The sequence below is a fragment of the Nansenia antarctica genome (genome assembly GCF_963989245.1).
Source record: "Nansenia antarctica genome assembly, chromosome: 8".
Lineage (NCBI taxonomy): Eukaryota > Metazoa > Chordata > Actinopteri > Argentiniformes > Microstomatidae > Nansenia > Nansenia antarctica.
The window spans coordinates 678,319-704,238 of NC_137678.1; the positions used below are offsets into that span (position 1 = coordinate 678,319).

The window sequence follows — 25,920 nt, forward strand, 5'->3', positions numbered from 1 at the left end:
ATGGCTGTGGCCAGTCATTGCCTTGGGCTGCCCACACTTCTTGCAGAAGTTAGGCTTTCCACTCCGTTTGCGGACGTTCGGGGCAGCCAGATGAGGGGCAGGTGGAGCAAACAGGGTTTGGAGAATGACAGGAGGAGGGAGAGCAAACACAAGGGGGGAAGGGGTGGGGTTGGTGGTTGGAGGGAAAGTAAAGAGTGGACTGGTGAATGGTGGGTTTATATTCCCAAACATCTGGGGCATAATTCCTAGTAAGACTGGAGGTCTATGCAGGTCCTAGTAAGACTGGAGGTCTATGCAGGTCCTAGTAAGACTGGAGGTCTATGCAGGTCCTAGTAAGACTGGAGGTCTATGCAGGTCCTAGTAAGACTGGAGGTCTATGCAGGTCCTAGTAAGACTCTTAACCCTTAAAGCGTTATCTATAAATCAATATTGTTTCTATTATTATATGTGGGGACGGAAGGAGGGGGCGTACTTTCCTTCTAGGGCTACCGCGGAGTCCAGGATAGTGTCATTTAGCCAGGTTTCCGTGAGAATAATCACACAGCTATCTCCCACGATGTTATTGGTAACGACATGCAGTCTCAATTCGTCCATCTTGTTTGCCAGAGACCTGACGTTGGATGGGAAAATACTCGGCAAAGCAGGTTTATTCAGGCTTCTCCTCAGCCTGGCTAGCAGGCCCCCCCTTCGTCCTCGGCGTTGCTTACGGTCTCGCCACCGTCGTTTACGCTTGAGTGTTGGGAGAGCGTAGTATTGTTCACCCGGCGACCGAGCATTGTCGAGTGGAATCCTTTGTTGTTTCAAGAATTCCGTTGTTACAGTCCTCTCGTTTTGCGCACCAACTTCTAGTAAGTCTAGTCTGCTGTAGGTACTATTTACACAACCGTTCCCTATAAGTACTAAAATAAAAATGTACATACAAATGTACTTAAAAACACTAAAAAACACCAGCGTTGAAGCCACTCTGGCTAACATCTGCAGTATGCAATAATTAGTAATAATTTTGACATTTAGCAGACGCTTTTAATCCAAAGCGACTTACAATTACAAATTACAGGGACATTCCCCCTGGAGTAACTGAGGGCTAAGTGCCTTACCCAAGGGCACACTAGTAGTGGTGTGGCTTCAGGCGGGATTTGAACTCACAACCTTCTGATCACAAGTCCAACTCACTATCCACGAGACCAGAGGTTCCCAAACTTTTTTTTAACCAAGGCACCCCTTAAGCTTTCCCCCTTCTCCAAGGCACCCCAACTCTACGAAGATTTAAAAAATGCCTCGGAGCTTAAACTAAAAACAATACACGATGAATTGGTTTGAAAATGTGTGTTTATATATAATACATAAGTATTGCCCCAATGAATTTTAACAAGATAATAAAAGTAATAAATGGGCAAGAATGCATAGGTCAGTCAAACTATCGCTAAATTAAATAAAATTGTGGCCCTCAAGGATTGTACAATATGGGAGGAGACTCCGAGGGAATTCTTCACACAAATAAAATATCAAAGGCCTGTATAATCAATCAATGGAACAATGCTTTTTTGGGGGGCTTAAATTCTCATTTCAATGCTCATTCTGAGATTATTATTTCACATCTGAACCAAACGGGTAACTCACAGCTATAATAATTTAACAATAATAATCATGACAGAATTGTAAAAATTGAGAGAAATACAAAACAAAGAAATATGTTGTGCGCATTAGTGGGACACATGCGCCTGCTTTTGGGAGCAGAGTCTCTTTATGCGGGGAGAGATAGTGGACAGCGCGACACGCAGGTCCTGTTCCACTGACAGTCGCGTGCGTGTCTTGTTCTTGACGTATGCTAGAGAAGAAAAAGCCAGCTCGCACAAGTAGGAGGTTGGGAAGGGTAAAAGCACCTTGATGGCGCTCTCTGAGAGAGATGGATATTCATGTCCCACAAGCAGCCAAAACCTATCCAAACCTAGCTCACCATGTTTGAGCTTCAGTGTGCGGTCCATAATGAGCTCTGCCAGTTCATCTTGAGCTTTGCTGCTCAAACTAGCGGCTGATGCTGATGAGAGGGGGTTGAACGGATCCCGGAGCCAGTCGTAGTCTTCGTTCATTGGAGGGAAATAGGACTCAAATCTCTCCTCCAGCATACGTAGGTGCGCAGCGATCAGATTCAAGAAAGACGCTGACTTGTGTGCTGCGTCATTGGCCGTCAACGTAAACATTTCAATGTTTTTCTTGGCCACCCCGTCTTGCCACCGTCTCAATTTGGATCGGAATCCGTTCAGTTTGTCTGTCGCTGTCAGGATATTCTCAGCCTTCCCTTGCATTTTTATGTTGAGGTCATTAAGGTGGCTGAAAATATCTGCCAGATAAGCAAGCTTAATCCACCACGATTCATCTTCCAATTGTTCTTTGTATGGCAAGTCGTGCTCACTGACAAAAGTGATCAGTTCATCTCGGAGCTCATAGACACGGGATAACACCTTGCCCCGCGACAGCCAGCGGACCTCTGTGTGTAATAAGAGCCCCTCATGCTCGGACCCCATCTCATTGCACAATGTGCTGAACAGCCGTGACTTCAGCGGGCGTGATTTTACATAATTAACCACCGCTAATTTTCACCGCTTGGTCCAAGACTTCAGTGAGGAGTAGTTAGTTAGTAACTAGTAGGCCTAGTTAGTAAATTAATATCTTTCAAATCTGAGAAATATATCTTTTATTTGCTTATGAACTCCATTGCACATGTAATAAACAAACGTTTATTAATGTATTATTATTATAATTTTATATTATCCTTTTTTTTTTTTTTTTTTTTTTTACGAGCAGATTTGGCGGCACCCCCGGACAGGTGCCGCGGCACCCCAGGGAACCCACTTTGGGAACCTCTGCACTAGACCACCACTACCCCTCATGAACAATGGAAGCTACCAGAACAACGTAAGGTACAGAACATGAAAAGAAAACAAAAGACCAGGGTAGAAACGAACAACTTTCCCTCAGCTTAACTGTGTCAACTGTCACCAAAAGACCGAAAAACATTCAAACTGAACTTGTTTGAACTGGTTGTGTGAATAAAACACACTCCAATCATCACTTTGATGTGCCACTAATCATCTTCATGAGGATGAGAACATGCTCTTCCAGTTTATCAATCTTTCTCTTCAGGTCCACGTAGCAGCAGCATTGGTTGCAAGGACCGTTGACGCTCTTTGAGTGTGTTGTGCTCTGTGGTTCCTTGGGTCCACCCCACCATTCAATCTTCTGTGCAGCGTGATCGTAGCCAGGGGCCGGGGCTGGTGTGACCTCCTCCGTGGCCAGGTGGTTCTGGTTCTGCCTTGGGGTGTTGACTGGGCCGGCGGCGGTGGTGGGGGTGGTGGTGGTGGTCTTGGCCCAGCTCAGGTCAGGCTCAGGACTGGGGGGGGTGGGGGTGGGGGCGGTGTTCTTCAGCTTGGCCTGGGCCAGGCCCTGCAGGATCATGGTGTTGAGGTGGCCGCTGCCGCGCGCCGTATGCAGTATAGATTAACTATGTATTATGTAGATTAACAGTATAGATTAAAAATGCAGTATAAATTAACTACAAATTGAAAGGTAGTATAGTGTTTGATGAATTAAAAAATTTAAAAATATATAGTTTGACCTCAGGTGTGTCTTACCCTGGTACCAATTTCAATATTATTTCATCCATCTTCTCTTCTCTATATTGGAAACCTATTTATTCTGCTGAATTCACTGCTATAAGATATGCAATTGACCTATTGATTTTTATGAGTTAGTAATTCCGCTCTAATTCTCAGAACAGTAGATGGCACTGCTTACTACTACATTACATTAACTACTACTACTAAATATGAAGCTACCCCCAACCTAGTACATCTATGCCCCCAGCTGAATGTAGAGTAAATCATTTACACTTTTTTTGTTTAATGATCTTGATGATACAGAAATCATACACATGTATAGGTTAATGGGGGAAATATAAACATTTTACTCTCTATTTACAAATTGTACAGTATTGTACAGGCAAACAAATTGTATTTGTCGCTATGCTGCACACACAAGTACAACATACTAGATCCACGGTGCTGTGAGAAGGTTTGTCAATGTTTTTCAACCAACAACATGGCAGGAATAGTAATCCATTCTCTGTGTCAAATAGTCATTTATTTAGGCAGGGTTTACCATACCCTTGAGCAGGCACAGGAGACCGAGGGAAAAACAACAGGCGGACGTTTGGCCGGCCTCGGACGGCAGGGCAGGGGGTCTGCAGGAGCTAGGGTCGGGACTGTTTTAACAGGGGGGCGACCGCGGCGGGGCGGGTGGGCCACCTCGATGGGACGGTCCAAGTCCAGATGAGCTGGCTTAAGGCGATCCACCGAGATGCGTTCCTTACTACCCCCCATGTCGATAATAAAGGATTTGTCGCCTGTCTCCACGACCCGGTAGGGACCATCATAGGGCGGTTGCAGAGGGGCTCGATGGGCGTCTTGGCGGATAAAGACATACCCCGCTGCCTTCAGATCAGGCGGGACACGTACCTTAGGAACGCCGTGGCATCAGGTAGGGATCGGCCGGAAGGACTTGGCCTTGTCCAGCAGCGCACTTCGCTGTTCTGGTGCTGACCAGGGGACCGTAGCACAGGGGAGGAAATCCCCCGGAACCCGGAGGGGTTGGCCGTACACCAGCTCAGCAGAGGACGAAAGGAGGTCCTCCTTAGGTGCAGTACGGAGTCCCAGCATCACCCAAGGAAGCCTGTCGACCCAGCCGTCGCCCCGGAGATCGGCTTTAAGGGCAGCCTTCATGGACATATATAAATTAACATATAATTTAATAATAACACAGAATTTATTAATTATAAATTCAACATCTGTAGTCAAGAGAAATTGTGCAACCTTTCTAAACAAGCATCTAGAGAGGGCCTCAGAGCGACAGGGCAACGGAACATCTTGAGTCAGCACAGCGAAGTGGTCGGGCGGCGGTGTAGGGCTTGACACTGGCCTGGAGGTAACAGTGTCACTGTTTGAACAGTTTCACTGTTTGAACAGTGAAACAGTGAAACACCATGTCTTTGAACAGTGACACAGTCTCCAAGTCAAAGTCCATGAGGTAGGCGGAACTGGAGGTGAAGCTGGCGGGAGACTGGTGGGAGCTGGCTTTAGATAGGATGAATTCATCCTGTGCTTGACTTAGTCTGATCCAGCTAAAGGTGGTGCACAGAGCCCACTAAAGGTGGTGCACAGAACTAAATCTAAACTACATGAAATGTACCCTGATTCCGATCCCAAATGTGATCATTGCGGCAGTCTACAGGCAGACCTCTCACATGTGTTCTGGTCTTGCCCAAAGGTGGGAACATATTGGTCTTTCAATTTTTTTAATGTCTTCTTGATATTGTTGAATAACAGTTTACAACCTTGCCCGTTACTGGCCATTTTCAGGGTGCCAGTCTGTTCTTGTTATTATTATTATTATTATTATTATTATTATTATTACTTTAATTGTGGTTAAAACTGGGACAACTTCGTAGTGAATGTGGAAAATCGGGACATTTTAATGCTTAACAGACATTTGTCAGGACTCGGGACACCCTACTCGGGACAATCCCTGACACCCCGGGACGTCTGGCGGTAACATCTGGCCCAGGAACAGTTTACAAAATGTGCTTCACCTGAAATCAATCACACTAGCTAGTCAACTAACAGAGCTTGTTTTTTGAGCCTGCTAACAATGTAGTGTTATAGTTAACTAGGTAGCAGTGGGGATTACTCACCGAATCCATTGCATTGCAGCATTTTGGCTTGACTAGCGAGTTTGTGTTGTGATTTTCCACAACTTTGAAATGTATTTCCGTGTTTCAAAATGTCTGAACATTTTGATTGGTTGCCCAAATGACCAGACCGTGTCACATACCATGATGTCACGATTTCAAAATCACACAGAAATAAAATGAAGCATTTTCATGTATACCACAACTTTTTTTTCAATCTCCTGAGGCGCTATTCTTCTCACTTTTGCTTTACCATTATCCTGGTGAATAAAAACTGACCTTACAGTTATGAATGGCTTACTGTTACAAACTTGAGTAGCCTAGTCTAGAGGGCTACGGCTGCCTAGTAGTCTGGTAAACTAGCCTGTATGTTTTGATTTGAGTTGTAAGAGCATGCGGACCGTGCTGCATATGATGTAACCTGGGGAGGCAGTTGGCTACTCACCTGGATCCAGACACGCTCCGTCGAGACACAGCAGTCGGCCAGCCCAAGCAGGGCGACACATGATAATATATAACACGCAAAACAATCCCAAAGAATATTATAATATCCAATTTAAGATATGAAAACAAATCCTGCATTCTTCGACGGCCACTGAAAGAAGAAGCATTTTTTTATGGTCCACTTTAAACATCTTTTACTTTAGCAAATTACATTGCATAGACATTCTTGTATAAATGTGTAATCATTGCATGTAATTATTGCTTCAGATTTGTATTCTGTTTTACTTATTATGAAGCACTGGCGCGTCACATTTGACCGCAGGTTTTTGTTTCCAGTAGGCAAGGCCTATGTAACTGCACCAATTATGTCCATGTTATATTCAATATGTCAGTTCTTTAAAACACAAAATGGGGTATTCTAATGATTCTTTAGTCCTGACTAAAATGGGGTATTCTAATGATTCTTTAGTCCTGACTAAACACAACTAGATATATGTCATATATATATATGATATTATTCTTATTATATTATATTATGATCTTTTCCAGAGCTCGCTCCCAGATCTTACACACATACCTCATTGATACAGCCTCTTTTATACATCTGTACATTACATACTGTACATGAGCTACCGTAACTGTACTTAGCTCATATACCTCTACACTACCATACATGCCATACTGTACCTATTACTATCATTGTCATGTTTTTATATCATGTTTTTATATCACTATGTGCACTTCTGGTTAGAAGCTAACAAGCTAAGCTTGTTTTATATGAACATAAGAGTCGCCAAGTTGGCAACACTGAACACTGGTGTTAACTGTGAAATTTGTTTTTGACCACTCACCTGGCTGAAAACCCTCTCAATTTCAGCATTTGAGTGTTGCATGGACCATGGACAGAACAGACACACCAGCCATGGACAGAACCGACACCATCTGGTTTCTATGATAATTTACTAGTCAGTAATTGAGTAAAGATAAATAAGATATTGAAGGAATTGCCCACGACACCTTTTATTTACTTTCCCTCCCACACTACAAGTGACGTAGAGCCATAAGACGTAGAGCTGGGGTTCGTAAAAAATATCCCCAAGGTATGGGTTGGGTTGATGTACCCATGTATAGGCTCTTTATCACCTTGCTGCTGACAGACTTGATCAAGCCAGTCAAAGCCTTGATAGCCAACTGTACTGTAGCCGACTTTGTCGCTAAAACTGGCGACTTTCCAGACCCCGCCCCATAGGGGAGCTCTGCTCCTATTGGCTTACCCAATGACTGAATTTTTCGATGCCTGCGGGGGCTATAAAAGGGACGTCCTTCCCTCAGTCTCGCTCAGCCCGTCAGTGACGGTGCAGTGTGTGTGTGTTAGCCCGTCAGTGACGGTGCAGTTTGTACAGCTGTTCCTTTGTGTCGACCTCCCTCTGTGCCTAGAGACTCTTACACAGCCATATTGGATTTATATATTTTATTTTATTTTGTATCTAAAGAGGTAAACCTTGATAACTTTTGAACCGTACATGATAGAACCATGGGGTTTGGACCATTGTTTTTCTCATGAAATTCTCTGTGAGATGGACATATTTATTTTAATTTGTCGCTGGTCGCTTTTGACTAATTAAAGAGGGTCTGGAACGTCACCAGATATAGCGACAAAGTTGCCAAGTTGGGAATAGGGCTGGGCAAACGCTAAAAAAATATTTTCCGATAATCACAAGAATTAACGATCAATTATCGATTAATTGATAAGCTTTTTTTTCATTAAAACAACAGTGTAGGGTTAAAATGTGTGGATTGAAGCACAGTTACTAACGTAAACGTTAGACACTGGCAGTATATCACATTGTCCTCCTGATTAGCGTAAAATCTAGTCACTAGGTGCCTGTAGTTAGTTACTGGAAGTATATCACATTGTCCTCCTGATTAGCGTAAAATCTAGTCACTAGCGTAAAAGTTCACCAACTGTGGGACAGTGAGTGGAAGAAGTCCCTTTCACAGTTTACACTGCTGGCTGGGACCGTCAGGGCAATGCCATAAGGGTTTCATCAGAAATGTTGTCAATTCTGTTGGCAGCGGTCTCATTTTCATCTTCTTGAAGGTTTGTGCCTGTTCCTTCTTCAAGGCCTATGACAACGCAATATATGATGTTTTGACATACAAGCGGTTGCCCTTGTTCCAAACTTATCTTAGGTTAGTTAATACTGTGTCGGGAGGCAGGCTCACCTCAGGTCAAAGGCCAGGGAGAAAATATGTGTTTTAGCTAGTTTTTAAAAAGCCTCGATGCTCTCTATTAAGTATTACCGGTACTTACTTTACTTTTTTATTTATTTATTTTTTTACTTTATTCTATTATTGTTGATTTTTTATCTTGCTGCAATGCCAATGTTTAAGACCAGGTGAGAGACCAGGTGAGACCAGGTGAGAGACCTCACAATTATAGCGTTTTAGTCTTTCTTAATCAGCTGCTCCTGAATGCCTTCAGTAGGCCTACATTACATTATATTACCGCATTGTAACAACATCGACTTTTATTTCAACTGTCTGGTCGTCATGTATTACATTTAGTGTATATGTCTTTTTTTCTACAAAACAAAACTGAACACGTTCATACATTCCAGATATTTGTATTAAGAGACAACGTGATTTCTAAGAAGCTGTTTAACATGCAGTGTTGATTGAGAGATCTTGATCTTTACACATATAAAGAATGGCCCACAGGACACACAATTCTCTATATTTGCTTGATACGTACTGTATTTAAGAATGCAATGACACTGGTAATTCAGTTAATATTTATTTATTTAATGTTTCAAAACACAATCCTTCAACTCAGAACTAACTGCACTTTATTTAAAACTTTTTTTCTTTTTAAATTGCTAGAGTGCAAAATAACAGCATCCGCACACTCAAACACTGTGCAAAAATAGATATTTTTTTTTTTTTAATTCTCTAAAACAAAAGGGTCATAAGTGCAACTTCGCTGCAACATTTCTGTCTGACAATGTGGCTTGTACTACATAAAAGAAAAGCAAACCCTAACCTTCACCATGATAGTGAAAACAGGGAGACAGCCAAAATGACAGCTGCAGTAAATGCATTAGCGTAACAAACGAAAGGAAAACAAGTTCACTCCAAAGTGCTCTTCAGGTAGCTGCTGCCCTCTCACAGGTAGTAGAGGAAGTCATCCAGGTTCATGTTGGGCTCTCTGTGGATCTACAAAACAAAACTGAACACGTTCATACATTCCAGATATTTGTATTAAGAGACAACGTGATTTCTAAGAAGCTGTTTAACATGCAGTGTAATAATAAACTAGATGTTTCTGGCTCATCATCATCACCACCACCACCACCATCAACCTCATCTTCTCCACTGTGCTCTTTTCCTTTTGTTGAAGCTTCTTTTGTCCTCTTCTTCTTTTTCGGTTCCTCACCATATGTGTGAGGATAGGAGTATGCCATATGCCTACATCCCCTCTAAAGTGGATCTTGGCTCGTCAGCTGGCTCCACAGATTTGCTCATTACAGGTCTGATTGTTATAACTCTTCTATTATAACAATAATTGAGAGGTGGAGGCTTTCTCACCATCGTGTTCAGAGTCAGAGGAGTCAGAGCCTTCCTGCTTATTATTAGAGGCCTTCTTAGCTTTGGTGGAGGCTTTCTCACCATCGTGTTCAGAGTCAGAGGAGTCAGAGCCTTCCTGCTTATTATTAGAGGCCTTCTTAGCTTTGGTGGAGGCTTTCTCACCATCGTGTTCAGAGTCGGAGGAGTCAGAGCCTTCCTGCTTATTATTAGAGGCCTTCTTAGCTTTGGTGGAGGCTTTCTCACCATCGTGTTCAGAGTCGGAGGACTCAGAGCCTTTCTGCTTCTCATCAGATGCCTTCTTGGCTGCGGTGGTTTTCTTACCATCACGTTCAGAGTCAGAGGAGTTGGTCTTCAGTTTGCGTTTGGCTGACTTCTTCTCCCTCTCCTGTGATTTGGTTGATGTCTTGTTGAGCTTGAACAGGCACTTCTTCACACTCCTGCCTGAACCGTCTGCATTACCGTCCTGTTCTCCCTCTGAGCTGTGCTATCGACAGGCAGAAAACTGACGTGAGGGATTAGACAGGGGAGAGAGGGAGACAGAGAGAGAGTGGAGGAGTAAGGGGGTAGTAAGCCTGTCTAGACAAGCTGTGAAAACTCATGAACCTGAACACACAGTGACACTTTACTGTCCAAACACACAGAATACCAGGGCATTCAATATTCCTTGGTAATTGGGTTATAAATCCGCACGCATGAACACACGCACGACAGGTTGCAGGGTTCATACCAAACCATGGGTTATTTAATGTGTTGATTTAGCTATATGGCTTACAAAAAGATACTGCAATGAGTATGAACTAGAGCAATGTTGCATACCGGTGCATAATGCTGCATGTTCTGTAACGCCTTCTCTGCCGCTGCCTGTCGAGCCATCGGCAGGCGTCGGGGTCTCATCCTGATGGGTGGAGCATCCCTCGTATCGATGCTGTGTTGGGCTAGGTGGGTCTGTCCCACGTCCCACGTGGCACGTCCCACGTCCGCGATCTCTCACGTTCTCCCTTCTTCCTCGTGGTCCCCTGGCTGTGAACCTGACTGATCAGGGGGACACTGTTGGGTCTCCTCACTGGGTTCCCAGAAGCCTCTGCTTCCACTGACGCCCCCGAGGAGACGGTCCTGGAGGTCAAGAGGTCACATCGCAGATGGCCAATCAGCTGCTGCTGCTCTACCAGCGCCTCGCTCTGGATGCGTCTGTGCCGGAGGTGTGCCTCTCTCTCCTGGAGGAGTCTCCGCACCTCCCTCTGCGCCTCCTTTTTTTTTCGCAACCAGGCTGGCTCTGTGTTTGATGCAATGCTGTCAGCTAGCTGCATATGCAACTCTGACTCGGCCTTTATCAGGTCCTTGTAGTGCCGAGAGACGGGAGTCGGAGGCGGCGTATCAAATGTCACAGCTAAACGTTTATTAACAAACATGAACAAGCTCCACAGATTTGCTCATTACAGGTCTGATTGTTATAACTCTTCTATTATAACAATAATTGAGAGGTGGAGGCTTTCTCACCATCGTGTTCAGAGTCAGAGGAGTCAGAGCCTTCCTGCTTATTATTAGAGGCCTTCTTAGCTTTGGTGGAGGCTTTCTCACCATCGTGTTCAGAGTCAGAGGAGTCAGAGCCTTCCTGCTTATTATTAGAGGCCTTCTTAGCTTTGGTGGAGGCTTTCTCACCATCGTGTTCAGAGTCGGAGGAGTCAGAGCCTTCCTGCTTATTATTAGAGGCCTTCTTAGCTTTGGTGGAGGCTTTCTCACCATCGTGTTCAGAGTCAGAGGAGTCAGAGCCTTCCTGCTTATTATTAGAGGCCTTCTTAGCTTTGGTGGAGGCTTTCTCACCATCGTGTTCAGAGTCGGAGGAGTCAGAGCCTTCCTGCTTATTATTAGAGGCCTTCTTAGCTTTGGTGGAGGCTTTCTCACCATCGTGTTCAGAGTCAGAGGAGTCAGAGCCTTCCTGCTTATTATTAGAGGCCTTCTTAGCTTTGGTGGAGGCTTTCTCACCATCGTGTTCAGAGTCGGAGGACTCAGAGCCTTTCTGCTTCTCATCAGATGCCTTCTTGGCTGCGGTGGTTTTCTTACCATCACGTTCAGAGTCAGAGGAGTTGGTCTTCAGTTTGCGTTTGGCTGACTTCTTCTCCCTCTCCTGTGATTTGGTTGATGTCTTGTTGAGCTTGAACAGGCACTTCTTCACACTCCTGCCTGAACCGTCTGCATTACCGTCCTGTTCTCCCTCTGAGCTGTGCTATCGACAGGCAGAAAACTGACGTGAGGGATTAGACAGGGGAGAGAGGGAGACAGAGAGAGAGTGGAGGAGTAAGGGGGTAGTAAGCCTGTCTAGACAAGCTGTGAAAACTCATGAACCTGAACACACAGTGACACTTTACTGTCCAAACACACAGAATACCAGGGCATTCAATATTCCTTGGTAATTGGGTTATAAATCCGCACGCATGAACACACGCACGACAGGTTGCAGGGTTCATACCAAACCATGGGTTATTTAATGTGTTGATTTAGCTATATGGCTTACAAAAAGATACTGCAATGAGTATGAACTAGAGCAATGTTGCATACCGGTGCATAATGCTGCATGTTCTGTAACGCCTTCTCTGCCGCTGCCTGTCGAGCCATCGGCAGGCGTCGGGGTCTCATCCTGATGGGTGGAGCATCCCTCGTATCGATGCTGTGTTGGGCTAGGTGGGTCTGTCCCACGTCCCACGTCCGCGATCTCTCACGTTCTCCCTTCTTCCTCGTGGTCCCCTGGCTGTGAACCTGACTGATCAGGGGGACACTGTTGGGTCTCCTCACTGGGTTCCCAGAAGCCTCTGCTTCCACTGACGCCCCCGAGGAGGCGGTCCTGGAGGTCAAGAGGTCACATCGCAGATGGCCAATCAGCTGCTGCTGCTCTACCAGCGCCTCGCTCTGGATGCGTCTGTGCCGGAGGTGTGCCTCTCTCTCCTGGAGGAGTCTCCGCACCTCCCTCTGCGCCTCCTTTTTTTTTCGCAACCAGGCTGGCTCTGTGTTTGATGCAATGCTGTCAGCTAGCTGCATATGCAACTCTGACTCGGCCTTTATCAGGTCCTTGTAGTGCCGAGAGACGGGAGTCGGAGGCGGCGTATCAAATGTCACAGCTAAACGTTTATTAACAAACATGAACAAGCTCCACAGATTTGCTCATTACAGGTCTGATTGTTATAACTCTTCTATTATAACAATAATTGAGAGGTGGATGGGTTATTTAATGTGTTGATTTAGCTATATGGCTTACAAAAAGATACTGCAATGAGTATGAACTAGAGCAATGTTGCATGCCGTCTCTCAGGTAACGCGAAAACAACTCTCCTAAACTCAGTTTGGCGGCGGTTGTTATTTGCCACACTTGGGAACTGGAGCTGGGGGTGGGCCAGTCTTCCACCGCTTGCACCTTCTCCTGTGTGGTGCTTATACCGCCAGACCCCAGCTTGTGCCCCAGAAAGTTGACCTCCCATCTCATGAAGTGGCATTTCTGGGGGTTTAGCTTCAGACCCGCTGCAGCCACCCTCTCCAGCACGCGTCTGAGCGCCCTGAGGGCCGTCTCGAATGATTCTCCATGGGCCAGGATGTCGTCCAGATATACGACGCACTCTATTAGACAAAAAAACGCTGTAATTAGTCGCTACTTGGTTTTCAGGTCAAAAAAGTGTGGTGTGGGAACTTGAGATTAGAAGACCAGTGATGATAGTGGGGGATTCGAATCTCAATAGAATCCCCCCTTTCAACTATCCACTGGTACAAATTGACAGTTTCCCGGGGGCCAACATTTTCCTTTTTTTTTCTTTTTTATTTCACTCCCATCCCAGTCACAGCCTTGTTGCATGTCAAGGTGGAGTTTGGTCTTTCATTGTATTGATCACAATGTTTGATTGATATTCAATCAGTACCTTCAAACTCGATTGGATCTACTTAACTTAGTCTTAACTGTCATAGAGAGAGACTAGCAGGGTTTAATACAGGAGAGAGACTAGTCTACGTAGCTAGCCTAGCCGTGATGCAGCACTAGACAGACACACACAGCACAGCCTGCTGAAGTGAGCTCGATAAGCCATAGGGCTAGGATAGGATAGGATAAGCAACAGGGCTAGGATAGACAGACACACACAGCACAGCCTGCTGAAGGATAGCAGCTGGACAACTACGTTTCAGGTGGTTTGCAGAAATAAGCTGAGAGCTGAAGATCTAAATGATGCTTGAAGACATAGGCATGGGTACTGTGCTCCCTTAACAACACATTCTCCATTCAGCCATAACAAACTTCAATGTGTATCACTTAACGCTGACATCTCGATCGATACACTATCGATAGTGTCAGTTGGTTTAAACAATACAGACTTCCGTGTCTCACTCTCACACCCTGTACTCTAAAATACTATTGAAACGTTGCTTAATTCCTAAAAGTCTGAGGGAAGAAAGTTGAGAATCCATTTATCCATCTATCTACCGACACGGATGCCATGGGCGTTGGCGACTCCCACGGTCCCTGGTATTCCGGAAGGGCCGCAGCTGCCTCCTCCCAGTATTGTGGATGGTCATAGAATAGTCATTACACTGATCATCGATAAGCAATAGGGCTAGGATAGAATCTCGTACAGTGTTGGCCGAGTATGGAGAGAGACCTGTGGAGACATCAGTTCATTGCTATCATAAGACTCAATCTTATAATCATACTCTTATTATATTAGCAATAACCCTAACCCTTAACATCCCCACTCTATTAGACAAAAAAACGCTGTAATTAGTCGCTACTTGGTTTTCAGGTCAAAAAAGTGTGGTGTGGGAACTTGAGATTAGAAGACCAGTGATGATAGTGGGGGATTCGAATCTCAATAGAATCCCCCCTTTCAACTATCCACTGGTACAAATTGACAGTTTCCCGGGGGCCAACATTTTCCTTTTTTTTTCTTCAATCATCGGATCACCCATCTTCAGTGGCTCCCTTCCTTCTGGTACTCAGACACAGAATGGCCATGAATGGTCAGGATGGGGGGGCTGGTGGGGGAGCCGGGGAGGCGGTCGGAGGGGGGGCTGGTGGGGGGGCTGCGGAGGTCCGGGTGAATGGCAGCGTTGTCGATGTACTCGTCCTCAAGGGGCTCCTTGAGACCCTGTAAATGCCTCAGCTGCTCAGCTCCCCTCCTCTTCCTCTCCTGATCCTCATCTCTCCGTACGACACCTGGTTGCAGATGCAGTAGCGGGGCTCGTTGGGGTCGTAGGTCCAGTCCACCTGGCTGTTAGCCTCAGACTCTGGCAGGGCAGTGAAGGTTTTCCTCAGACTCCCATGTGTTATCCGTATCTGTAAATCCTTTCCATTTGAGAAAGAATTCAACCTTATTTTTATTTTGGGGATAGTATAGGAGTATAGTTATGGATCTGGGACCCCTTAACATCATTATTTGATTTTTTCAAATTATCATTTTATTTCCCCACTCTATTGGACAAAATCACGCTATAATTAGTGAAGTAGTGAAGGCTGTGCGCTCATCCGACACCGACATAACCCCCGAAAAGTGCTTGGAAGCTCTGGAAAGTGCATTTGGACTGGCGGAATCTGGAGATGATTAACACTACTTCCTGTTATAGCAGGACACACAGACACGTACTACAATACTCCTCTTTCACTGCATGTCACCTGAATACCGTACATGTGCCCTTTTGGAGCTTGGTTTGTGAATGTACAACATTATACAATATGAAATAAACAATAGTAAATGTCAATCAAGCAAGTGTGAAGTATTATCATTAAATATCAAACATACATACATAATATCAACAAACCATTCCTGAAGCTCCAGCTGTAACTCCCTGTACCCACAGAGACCCCTCTGCTACTGTACTAACTCCCTCATCCTGCTGTTGGTCTAATCACCTCTTCTTCTCAAGTTTCCCAAACCCTATCACCAAACCAATGCTCCCTCCCAAAAGTCCTAATCCTATCCCCCCCACAGCCATACAAGTTGTCATTGACATCCATTCCCCTTCAAACACTATAAAAGAAAGACTAAAGGAAAAGTAAACCAAACAAGAAACAGAGCAACTAAAAGAATGGTTCCAGAGGTGCTGGATGCATTTGAGTTTCACTCCCATGCGTCGTCGTCATCTGCAGCGCTGGCAGCTGGCTGCTGCCTGGACTCATTATTGGCTGAAGCTCCACCCATCCTTGAGTCTGTGGAGGCAAGGTTGAACTTAGAGGTCCCATGGGCACCGGAGGCCGCATCCTCCAACCATTTGGGCACTTCCTGTTGAGCCCCAGTGAGGATTTTGATCAGACCCGGAGCCAGCTGGCTGTCTGTGTTCGGGTCTTAGAAGGTCACAGCTCTCCCAGTGTTGCCGCAGCGACCCGTCCTCCCTATGCGGTGCACATACTCATTTATCTCTTTTGGGAGGTCATAGTTCACCACATGCTGAACGTGTTCGATGTCGAGGCCGCGTGCTGCCACAGAGGTGGCCACCAGGACGGGACACTTGCCCGCGCGGAAGTCTGACAGCGCCTGCTCTCGCTCCCGCTGCTCACGGTCTCCATGAATACTAGTAGTAGACACCTTCTCCTGACAAAGGTACGTGGCGATGAAGTCAGCCTTCCTCTTCGTATCCACAAATACCAAGGTGCGCTCCGTTCCTGTAGTATTGAGTATCTCCAGGAGCTTGTCCCTCTTGTCATACTGAGACACCTCTACGATCACCTGCTCCACGTCATTGTAATTTTTATTTGATCAGGTAACAAACACATTTCCTTGTGGCTTAAATGTTGCTACAATTGAAGGTCAGACTTTCAGAGATTACTGTTACATGCAAGTGTTGTAGATTACCTCTCTGGATGTATAATTGTTACTGATATGGAGAGAGCGAGAGAGAGATTTCTGGATTACTTTGCTTTGATTCTCAGGGTTTCGGCACCTTCCTGCAACATGTCCATTCTCTCCATGCGCGGGCGAATTCCTGGCCCTTCCATGCGGGAGTCGCATGGAATGAGTCGCATGGAATGGATAGTGTAACGATCCTGTATGAGGCCCCGTTAACAGCTCCTCCAAGGGAGTTAACTCTCTTGGTCTAATGGTTAGCGCGGCCGTCGGTTATGTGGGAGATCCGGATGTGTATCGACTCCCGCATGGGGCGAGTTACACTACCAAGGACACGTTCGCTACACTGGTGTCAGAAAGTTGGGATGGAAGGAAGGCCATCGGAGAGGCGTGTCCACGTGAGGGACTTGACATAGTGAAGCGTGAGGGCACGCTCTCCCGAACGGTGAGGATAGTGTAACGATCCTGTATGAGGCCCCGTTAACAGCTCCTCCAAGGGAGTTAACTCTCTTGGTCTAATGGTTAGCGCGGCCGTCGGTTATGTGGGAGGTCGGGGTTCGACTCCCGCATGGGGCGAGTTACACTAGAAGATTCCCGTTCGCTACACTTGTACCATGGAACTCTTTAACCCTGGTGGCTCTGGTTCCTCCTCTGTCGGGGCCTGGCACCCTGGTGGCTCTGGTTCCTCCTCTGTCGGGCCTGGCACCCTCTCTGGCGGGCCTGGCCACCCTTATCGTCATCTCCTCGGTGTTCTCTGGTGGGTCTGGTAACCCTGGTCGTCGTTTCCCTCTCTGGTGGCCCTGGTTCATCCCTCAGTCATCCGGCTGGATATTGCGTAGCACGCCGTCTCTGGATTCTGGTAAAACGGCTTCCACTCGGAAATATATATCACATTCTTGCCGTGGCAAAAATCAAGTGTATCTGCAATAATACAGGGCCACCACTGGTCTGTCTGAGGAGACAGTTAACAAATAAAAAAAAACTGCAACAGAATTTTATGTCTAATCAAACCAACATCTTAATATTCAAAATAGGAAACGGTAGAACATTTTCGTGTGATTTGAAAATCATAAACAAATGTGTCATGTTTTATGATGTCAAAATATACTTACTGAAAAATCATTCAAAAACAAGAAAAACCAGGGTTAATTGTTAATGAGTTAGTGGGAGTTAGCAATCAAAAATATAGTATTTTATGAGCCTCTGATACGACAGGCCACATGGTTCTTTTTTCAATACATCATGGTCTGAACAATGCATGAATACCAAACAGATCTATATAATTTTGGACAGGTTTATGCAAAAAACTCAAAGTGGAGAGTGATCAGTTCTCCCAGAGTTTCACACATAAACCCACCTTCTTGAGAATAGAAATAACTCTCAGGGTCTTTCTGCGCAAGAAAGCAGCTCCCCCTGACTTGGGTTAGAAAATATAAAACCTTGCCTAATGCAAAAATTTGTTTTTAAAATAGAAAAACAGAAACTCAAAAACCACTAGGGTCTCTTTTCACAACAAGACAATTCAAAACTCAACAATTTTCCTAAAAGTGTCGGAAAACAAGAACATTCTTAAACCATCAAAGATATACAAAAACTGGAGCTGTACATGGAGAAACAACAATTATAGACTATTTCCTAAAATTGCTGCTGTGGTAAGTGTGGAATGTGGGACACGTTGGTGATGGGCTCCATCTTCTCTGGGTTCCCGATGCTCACCTCGGGGATCCACAGGGCACGTTCTCTTCATGGTGCTTCAGACCTCGGAATGGTTCAGACCTGACGACCTCTGACCTCAGAATGGTTCTGTTCTAGTTGTACTTTGTTAATACTGTTCAGACATGTGCTGCTTGGCTGCTGCGCTGCCTGACAACACGGCCGCTACGGCTGGCGGAGGACTGCTAGCTGTGTTGAGAGATTTTGAAGGTCAGGGTACAGGGGCAGAGGATCTAAATCCATGCTATTGGTTGGAGGTAATACTTTATCTTCCTGCTCTTTTACTTTCTGTAGCAATTTCAAAAGTAAACCCTCTTCTGAGTTCTTGTGTTTGTCCTCTGCCATGCGTTCCCACTTTCTAAAACAATCCCATTTAACATGCTAACGCTCAGTGTCCCACATGTAGCAGGAAAAGATGAATATTTGGACCATAACCCAATATGTTTAACAGCAGATAAACCCCATTTGTCTGCCATTATCTTAGCAGGACCAAGAAGTGGTGTCACTCTCTCTCTGAACGACTTGATTTTATACCCATTTTAAACTCAAAATCAAGATATATTCAAAGGAACAACATAGATACAAATAGCACTATTAGTTAAAATAGCTTAAAAAAAACACACAAGGAATGAAAACAGCTGTAATGTCTTATCACAAATAAGAAAATTCAAAACAATTACAATACAATACACAAACAAACTTGGTCTGTGGAGATTAGACTCTGGGCTTCAGGGGAGGGGTGGCTGGTAGGTCTTTTACATATGCACTGAGTCAACAGAAAAACTGAAGTATTAACACTGATTAACTAATTAAAACTGGAGTTCAGAACTTTGGTTAGCTCAATGAAACTCTATATTCATACATGGACAATTCAGAACACCTGGTTGGCTCAATGCATTTTATGGATAAGTACCACCTTGTGGAATGCTGAAACAGTGCTTCAGGCCTCACTTGTGGAGGAGACGATCACAGTCTTAATAACGACGATAGTGGTGACAATGATGGTGGGTGGTGGTGGTGGTGGTTATGGAGCGGTGTGTGTGTGTGTGTGTGTTTGTGTGTGTAGGGGGGGTGGGGACCCCCACACAGGCGGGCCTCTCTAACAGTGCTCCAGATAGTCAATGACCCGAGAGATGGACTTCTGCCCCGTTGTGCCCACGTCACATGTAAGGTTCATGAAATTTAGGAACTTCTTGAGCATTTCCGTCATTATTGAGAAATCTCCTTTCGGCAGATTATGCCTCACAGTAGTCACATTCATGGGACTTCCCTGGCAGAGACAGCCCAGCAGCAGTGCAGTGTAGGAGGCCACGATGCTGTCCTCCATGTGCTTCCCAGCATGCTGGAGAGCTTTATTGAGGTCCAGCTCTTCGTCCTCCTCTTCCTTCTTGGCCTTCTCCTTCTCCGTCTCGGGGTTGGTGTTGTTGTTCTCCACCGCCACCACCCACTGGATCTCGCCGCCCGACTCCTGCCACTCGCCGCTCTGGTCCAGCGCGGGCTTGGGCGCGTCATTGATGAAGTCGTCGGTCTCTGCCTCTGCACACACTGAATACCATTAAATAGGATCCTCTGAGTATGATGTATTCCTTAGTATTACCTATAGTATTATTATTAGTTAGTATTCCTTTAATCCTCTGGTCCAGCGCGGGCTTGGGCGCGTCATTGATGAAGTCGTCGGTCTCTGCCTCTGCCAGCACGGCCGCCTGCTCCCGTTGGAGGGAGAGCTGCACCAGTGCGGAGATGGCACTCAACGAGCCCTCGGTCTTCAGCTCCTCCTTGTCGGCCACCAGGACGGAGGTGAAGGGGGCTCCCCCGTCCATCTCCATCTCACACAGACAGTGGCGGTTCCTGGCGCTGTACTCCACCAGGTTGATCAGCAGACCCAGACCCAGGACTCTGATGTCGAACCTCTGCTCCGCAGGCAGGTACTGGGGCACCCGCAGGACACAATTCAGAGCTGTGATGATGAAGTTGTCCTGCTCACCCGTCTTTGTGCTTCCCCACTCGTTGTCGTGGGTGAGGTTGAGCAGCACCCCTATGATGGCTCTCATGCAGTCTTCCACGGCCTTGCCCACGTTGCTGTTGCTGCAGTAGGGGAGGGCGGTGCCGGCGGAGCACAGGGCGCTGTTCACCTCCCTGCTGTAGCGCTGGATCATCTCCTCACAGTGGCACAGCGCCTTGGCCGAGGAGGCAATAAGCGAGGAGTCCTTGTAGGCGATCAGGTAGCCTTGGTTCTCTGGGTTACCTAAAGTTACGCTCTCCAGGACTCGTAGACACCTCTCAGCCCCCCACAGAGACGCCACCAGCTTCTCCTTGTCATCCTCTTGCCTCAGGTTCCCGACACATTCTTTCACTTTATCCACTATGTGATCAAGACCTCCCAGAAGCCTCAACTCCTCCTTAAACCAATCCCCTGCCCGCTTGGAGGTCAGCGATAACAAGGTCTCCATGGCTAGATGCCCTGATGTGATGTTCTCCAGGTCCAGATGCTTGTTGTGGACCGTCTCACACAGCTTGCGGATCTTCTCCTTGACCTTGCCCATCTCCTTGGCGGTGAGCTGGTCGTCTGCGCCGGAGAGGTCCCCCTCCAGCTCCAGCAGACGCAGCATCAGGTCCAGGCTGGCCCGGTCCAGGTCCATGTTCAGCCGGTCCCTGCTCAGGATGTACATCAGAGAGGCCGTGCACAAGGCCAGGTTCGGGTGCTGGGGAGCGTCGTTGAGCGTTTTGAAGACCTGCGCCACCTTCCCTCTGGCTCTCAGGTGCATCCTGAAGCTAGGCATGGCACACCTAGTGGCCAGGTTGATGATGCTAAGGCAGCGTGTGTTGAGGGGCTGGCCACTCTTCAGTCCGGTGGCCAGGTACTCAAAGTCGTCAGTGAACTCCTGGTTCTCCCCAAACTCCACCACGTCGTTGAAGTGCTTCACATGCTGGACTACCGTGTACAGCTCCTTGTGCTCTTTCCTACATTTCAGTGCAGTGACGATGTCCTGGTAGGGCTCGGTGGGGAAGGTCACCGACTTCATGACCTTGGGCGGTGGGGGCGGAGCTTTGAACACCCCGTCATCTTTATGGGGGTTGGTCTCCTTGCTGCTGCTGCTGCTGCCGCCACCGCTGCTGCTGCCCCCTGACAGACTGGCCGGTGCAGTCTGTGACCGAGCCAGGGGTGGCGGGGGCAGCTCTTCTTGCTCTGGTCTGTTCCAGTGTCGGGCATTGTACACTGCTTTAGTGGGAGACTTCTTGGGCCCACTGAAGATCTTCCTGCTGCTGTCCTTGGATTTCTCCGCCGGCTTGCCTAGGGGCCGGCTCTGCTGTTGAACATCTGACACGGTGGGATAGTTGTCCTCCGGGAAGTCCAGGATGTCTGTGTTGGTGCTGGTCTGACTCTCCTGCTGACCTTCGCTGGACTGGGGACTGTCTACACTTGTTGCCATGGCAGCAGCTTGTCCCGCAGCACCCGCTGCTGCCTGCGCGGCGGCGGCGGCCTTCTTAGCCCTCCTCCTCTCTTTGACATGGTCCTTGTCGTCACTGTCGCTGTCGCTCATGTCGTCAAAGCCAAAGTACTTGATCTTGTAGTTGGAGCCCGAGGCCGCCGGGTCACCGCTGAAGAAGACTCCTCAATGTCTGTTTATAATATTTATTTGGACAAAGATGTCAACACCCTGTGGGTGAGAATACAGTGTATGAGTAAATACAATTACTATAACAAGACATACATAACAAGATATAAACAAACAAGAACGATTACTGTTCACCAAAATCGGATAACAAGATACATATAACTAATAACAGACTTACGTATAACAGGCAAACACGTCCTAACGAGAGAGGACAAACAGCGTGTATCCTCGGACCACCTGGCATCCACAATGGCAGCCAACTTCTTCTCCTAACTCTAACCTCTTAACAGAGAGTACTAAACACATAACCCGATACTATCGCCCCCTAGCGGTCGGGAGTACACTCCACCCTGCAACCGCCCTCTTCCTCAGCAGCCTCGTTGTCCTCAAAACCAAAGAGGTTCGCCTTGGAGTCTTTCTTTGTCTTGCTTTGAGTAGGCCTAAACCTGGCAGGCTTGGCTGGTGCTGGCTCCGCCTTCTTCCTCAGTCGCCCCGCCTCCCCCAGGTCTGCCGGGGCGGCGGCGGTGTTGGCAAACTCCTCGATGCTCCGGTCCATGGAGTCCTGGATGGTGACATTACACACCGACAGACAGGACGGGTGCAGCACTGTGTAGTCTCTCGTCCGCCCACGCCCAGCCGGCTTGCTGTTCTGGGTGCTGTTGGGCTTGAGCGGGCCAGCACCGGGCCCACTGCTGCTGGCTGTGCTGGTACTAGAGCTGGTACTGGTAGTGTCCGAGGCCTTGCCCCCTTTGTTGGCCCGCCGGTAGGTCCGGCAGTTTGAAGCCCTGAGGAGAGACTGTGAGTGGTCCTCTGTTTCAAAAAATATAGTATTTTATGAGCCTCTGATACGACAGGCCACATGGTTCTTTTTTCAATACATCATGGTCTGAACAATGCATGAATACCAAACAGATCTATATAATTTTGGACAGGTTTATGCAAAAAACTCAAAGTGGAGAGTGATCAGTTCTCCCAGAGTTTCACACATAAACCTACCTTCTTGAGAATATAAATAACTCTCAGGGTCTTTCTGCGCAAGAAAGCAGCTCCCCATGACTTGAAACTGAAGTATTAACACTGATTAACTAATTAAAACTGGAGTTCAGAACTTTGGTTGGCTCAATGAAACTCTATATTCATACATGGAAAATTCAGAACACCTGGTTGGCTCAATGAATTTTATGGAAAAATACCACCTCCCCACTTTTACACAGAACTAACCTCTGTGTAATAAAAACCCAATCCTAGATCAACCTAGGATTATTTTTAGACCTGTGTTAACCAATATGTTGGACCTTAGTTAACCAAGATATCAATATGTTGGACCCTAGTTAACCAACTTGGACCTTTGTTGACCAAGATATCAATATGTTGGACCCTAGTTAACCAACTTGGACCTTTGTTGACCAAGATATCAGCTGATTTGGATCTTTGTTAACCGAAAAACAGCAAAGTCTTATCACAATCAAATGGCACTAGTTAACCACTGTTCACGATCGTTTAGACGCCATGGACCTGTTGTTAACCATGATCAGAAAGATACACATATATATATATCATATACACAAAAAGAGTAGTCTTGTGATTTTGCCAGGTGCAATTATAGCCACGATAACATGTAAATCGTCTAAAAACGCCACAAGCCTTGCATCACAAAGTGCACCCGGAAACAAAAACCTCTCCAATCGGATATCTTTCTCCGATTAAATACCGTTCCGTATACAAATGAAAATCGACAGGCTTACCCTTGTTCGTGTAGTACGTAGACAGCGTGCTAAGGCCCTGATCATCCGCTCTCAGCCAATCCCAAAAAATAGAGGGGATCTCTTGACCACGTCACTTGCTAGGTGAAACGGGAGAGCTCCGTCTCAAAAACAGCTCGTCAGCTGAAATGGCTGAAAACGGACAGAACAGGATACCTCCGCAGCCGCTCCCTTTGTTTCCTCGTCGCCAACTTGTTAGAGTAAATTATTCAATAATGGCAGCCTGTTTCGTTTCAAGATGTATAAGAAAAGATATTCAATATTCTTCTGCAGAAGGAGGAAGTTTACAAGCACGTCAGACAAGTCTTGACAGTGAAAGTTCCTCGTCAAAGTCAAGATCATTCATTTCATCTCAGTATTTATACAAACAGGTATCTTCAGGTAAGGGGTCCGCCCTCAGGTGAGGTTTAGACCAATCATGAGCAATGGGTGTGGACTTGTATATTTGATGAAGATGATTATGATGAAGGCTAGGGGGGAAGCGGCCCCCACTTTCTCCCAGGGAGACAAAAGGTGAAAACGGAACACAATGGCCACAACTGGTTCAGTCTGGTCTTAGAGTACTGGGTCTGGGGCAACACAAAGGTCCGAAACTGCTCTAGATGGTAGGGCAATCAGGTCTTTGTAATCATGTAAATGTGTCTATTGTCTTAGCCCATGTCAAGCTTCAAGTAGAGAAACTGGTTCTATTGTGTGACAACAGGAAATCATCTTCTACAGCCTGCTGCAGACATTCAACCCAAGATGATGTTTGATTCTTAAATATAGCTTATTACATATAATAATTTTCTCTCACAGAGACTAGCAGGGTCTAGTTGTCTATAACCTAGACATATAACCTAGGTGTCTATAACCTAGTTGTCTATAACCTAGAGGCCCATGGGCTGTCTGAGCGGCGGATGATACCAAGGCGCTCCATGTTGGCGAACTCAGACTTAGCGACTGCTAGCCTGTCGGGGTTGAGCCGCCGGGCCCTAGCGTAGATGGGGGCGCCCTTGGTCTCTATGTGGTGCTCCACCCCATGCTTGGTAGTGGTGGCGGAAAATGTGGGCTGTGTCAAGCTGGGGAACTCGCTGAGCAGGTGCTGATAGTTGTCACCCTCTGAGAGTGAGCTGGAGAGCCCGCCGTATGTCGCCTCACCGCGGACACATGCAAGTGAGGAGAATGTCAGTGCGTCCACCAGGCGGTTGTTCTTGACGTCCACGAGCAGCCCGTGAGCACATAGGAAATCCGCACCGAGGAGGGGGAAAGAGATGTCGGCCGTGACGAAGTCCCATGTAAACCGCTGACCCCCGAAACATAGGTCTACAGCTTTCGTGCCATAGGTGCGGATGGGGGTGTCGTTAGCGGACTTTAAATGTGGGCCAAGACCTCCCCTGGCGGTGTCATCCACTGTCGCAGGCAGGACGCTCCTCTGAGCACCGGTGTCACAGAGGAATTTGCACCCGGAGAGAGTGTCTCTGATGAATAGTAGCTGGTTTGTTGTGCCCACACTCATAGCCACTACAGAGCGCAGGCTTTGCCATTTCCCGTCGAGCTGTAGTTGCAAGGGGAGCGGCACCTCTTCGCTTTCGCGCCAAAGCATGAGTGAAAATAGCACATGCCTGGGCTAGTACGGCTATCGGTGGTAGGTGGGCCCTTGTTAGCTAGCCTGTTTCTGCCAGGGGGAGTGTAATTGTTTGTCGGGGCTAGTACTTCAGGGGTAAAACGCTGGGTAGCTAGGAAGAAGCGGTCAGCCTCTTCTGCTAACTCACGGGGTTCAGTGATAGTCGTATTAGCGAGCGCCGTCTGTACATGTGCAGGCATGTGCCGAAGAAACAGTTCCATAAATAGAAAGTTAGGTTCCTCCGTACCTAGTAGGTTCAGCATCATGTCCATGTGCTGGGAAGGCTTGCTGTCTCCTAGCCCCTGAATTGCGAACAGACGTCGGGCTCGTTCTGACCGTGATAGTTCGAAGGTCTTGAGGAGGAGAGCTTTAAACGTTGTATATTTATTCAGGGCAGGGGGAACTGTAATGAAGCCCACCGTTCTGGCTGCAGTGGAGCTCCCCAGCGCCGAGACGACATGGTAGTAGCGTGTGGCGTCATCTGTAATCCCACGGAGGGCGAACTGCGCCTCCGTCTGTGCGAACCATGCTGCCGCGGACGTCTCCCAAAACTCCGGCAATTTGAGAATAACGGCGTTATTTGCCATGTTCGGTTCAGTCTCGGATACTTCAACGGGACTGACGTCGGGGTCAC

The 25,920-nt window shown here is 46.9% G+C and overlaps 1 protein-coding gene and 2 pseudogenes across 3 annotated transcripts in view; all 3 read right to left on the minus strand.

Annotated features, from left to right (window-relative positions):
- LOC308163548 (DNA excision repair protein ERCC-6-like) overlaps nt 1-25,920 on the minus strand; it is a 52,414-nt pseudogene that overhangs the window by 19,845 nt on the left and 6,649 nt on the right. The window lies entirely within an intron of this gene.
- On the minus strand, nt 15,865-16,485 carry LOC308164591 (putative ATP-dependent RNA helicase DDX4; annotated as a pseudogene). The gene has a single exon. The product of its transcript is annotated as a putative ATP-dependent RNA helicase DDX4 (transcript).
- Nucleotides 19,400-25,873, minus strand: LOC308163451 (wings apart-like protein homolog; the record flags this gene model as incomplete). The annotated part of the gene is made up of 5 exons (XM_080537641.1): nt 19,400-19,845; nt 19,898-21,900; nt 22,262-22,727; nt 24,587-24,872; nt 25,706-25,873. 5 exons carry the CDS (start codon nt 25,871-25,873, stop codon nt 19,400-19,402), a joined length of 3,369 nt encoding a protein of 1,122 aa, XP_080393767.1.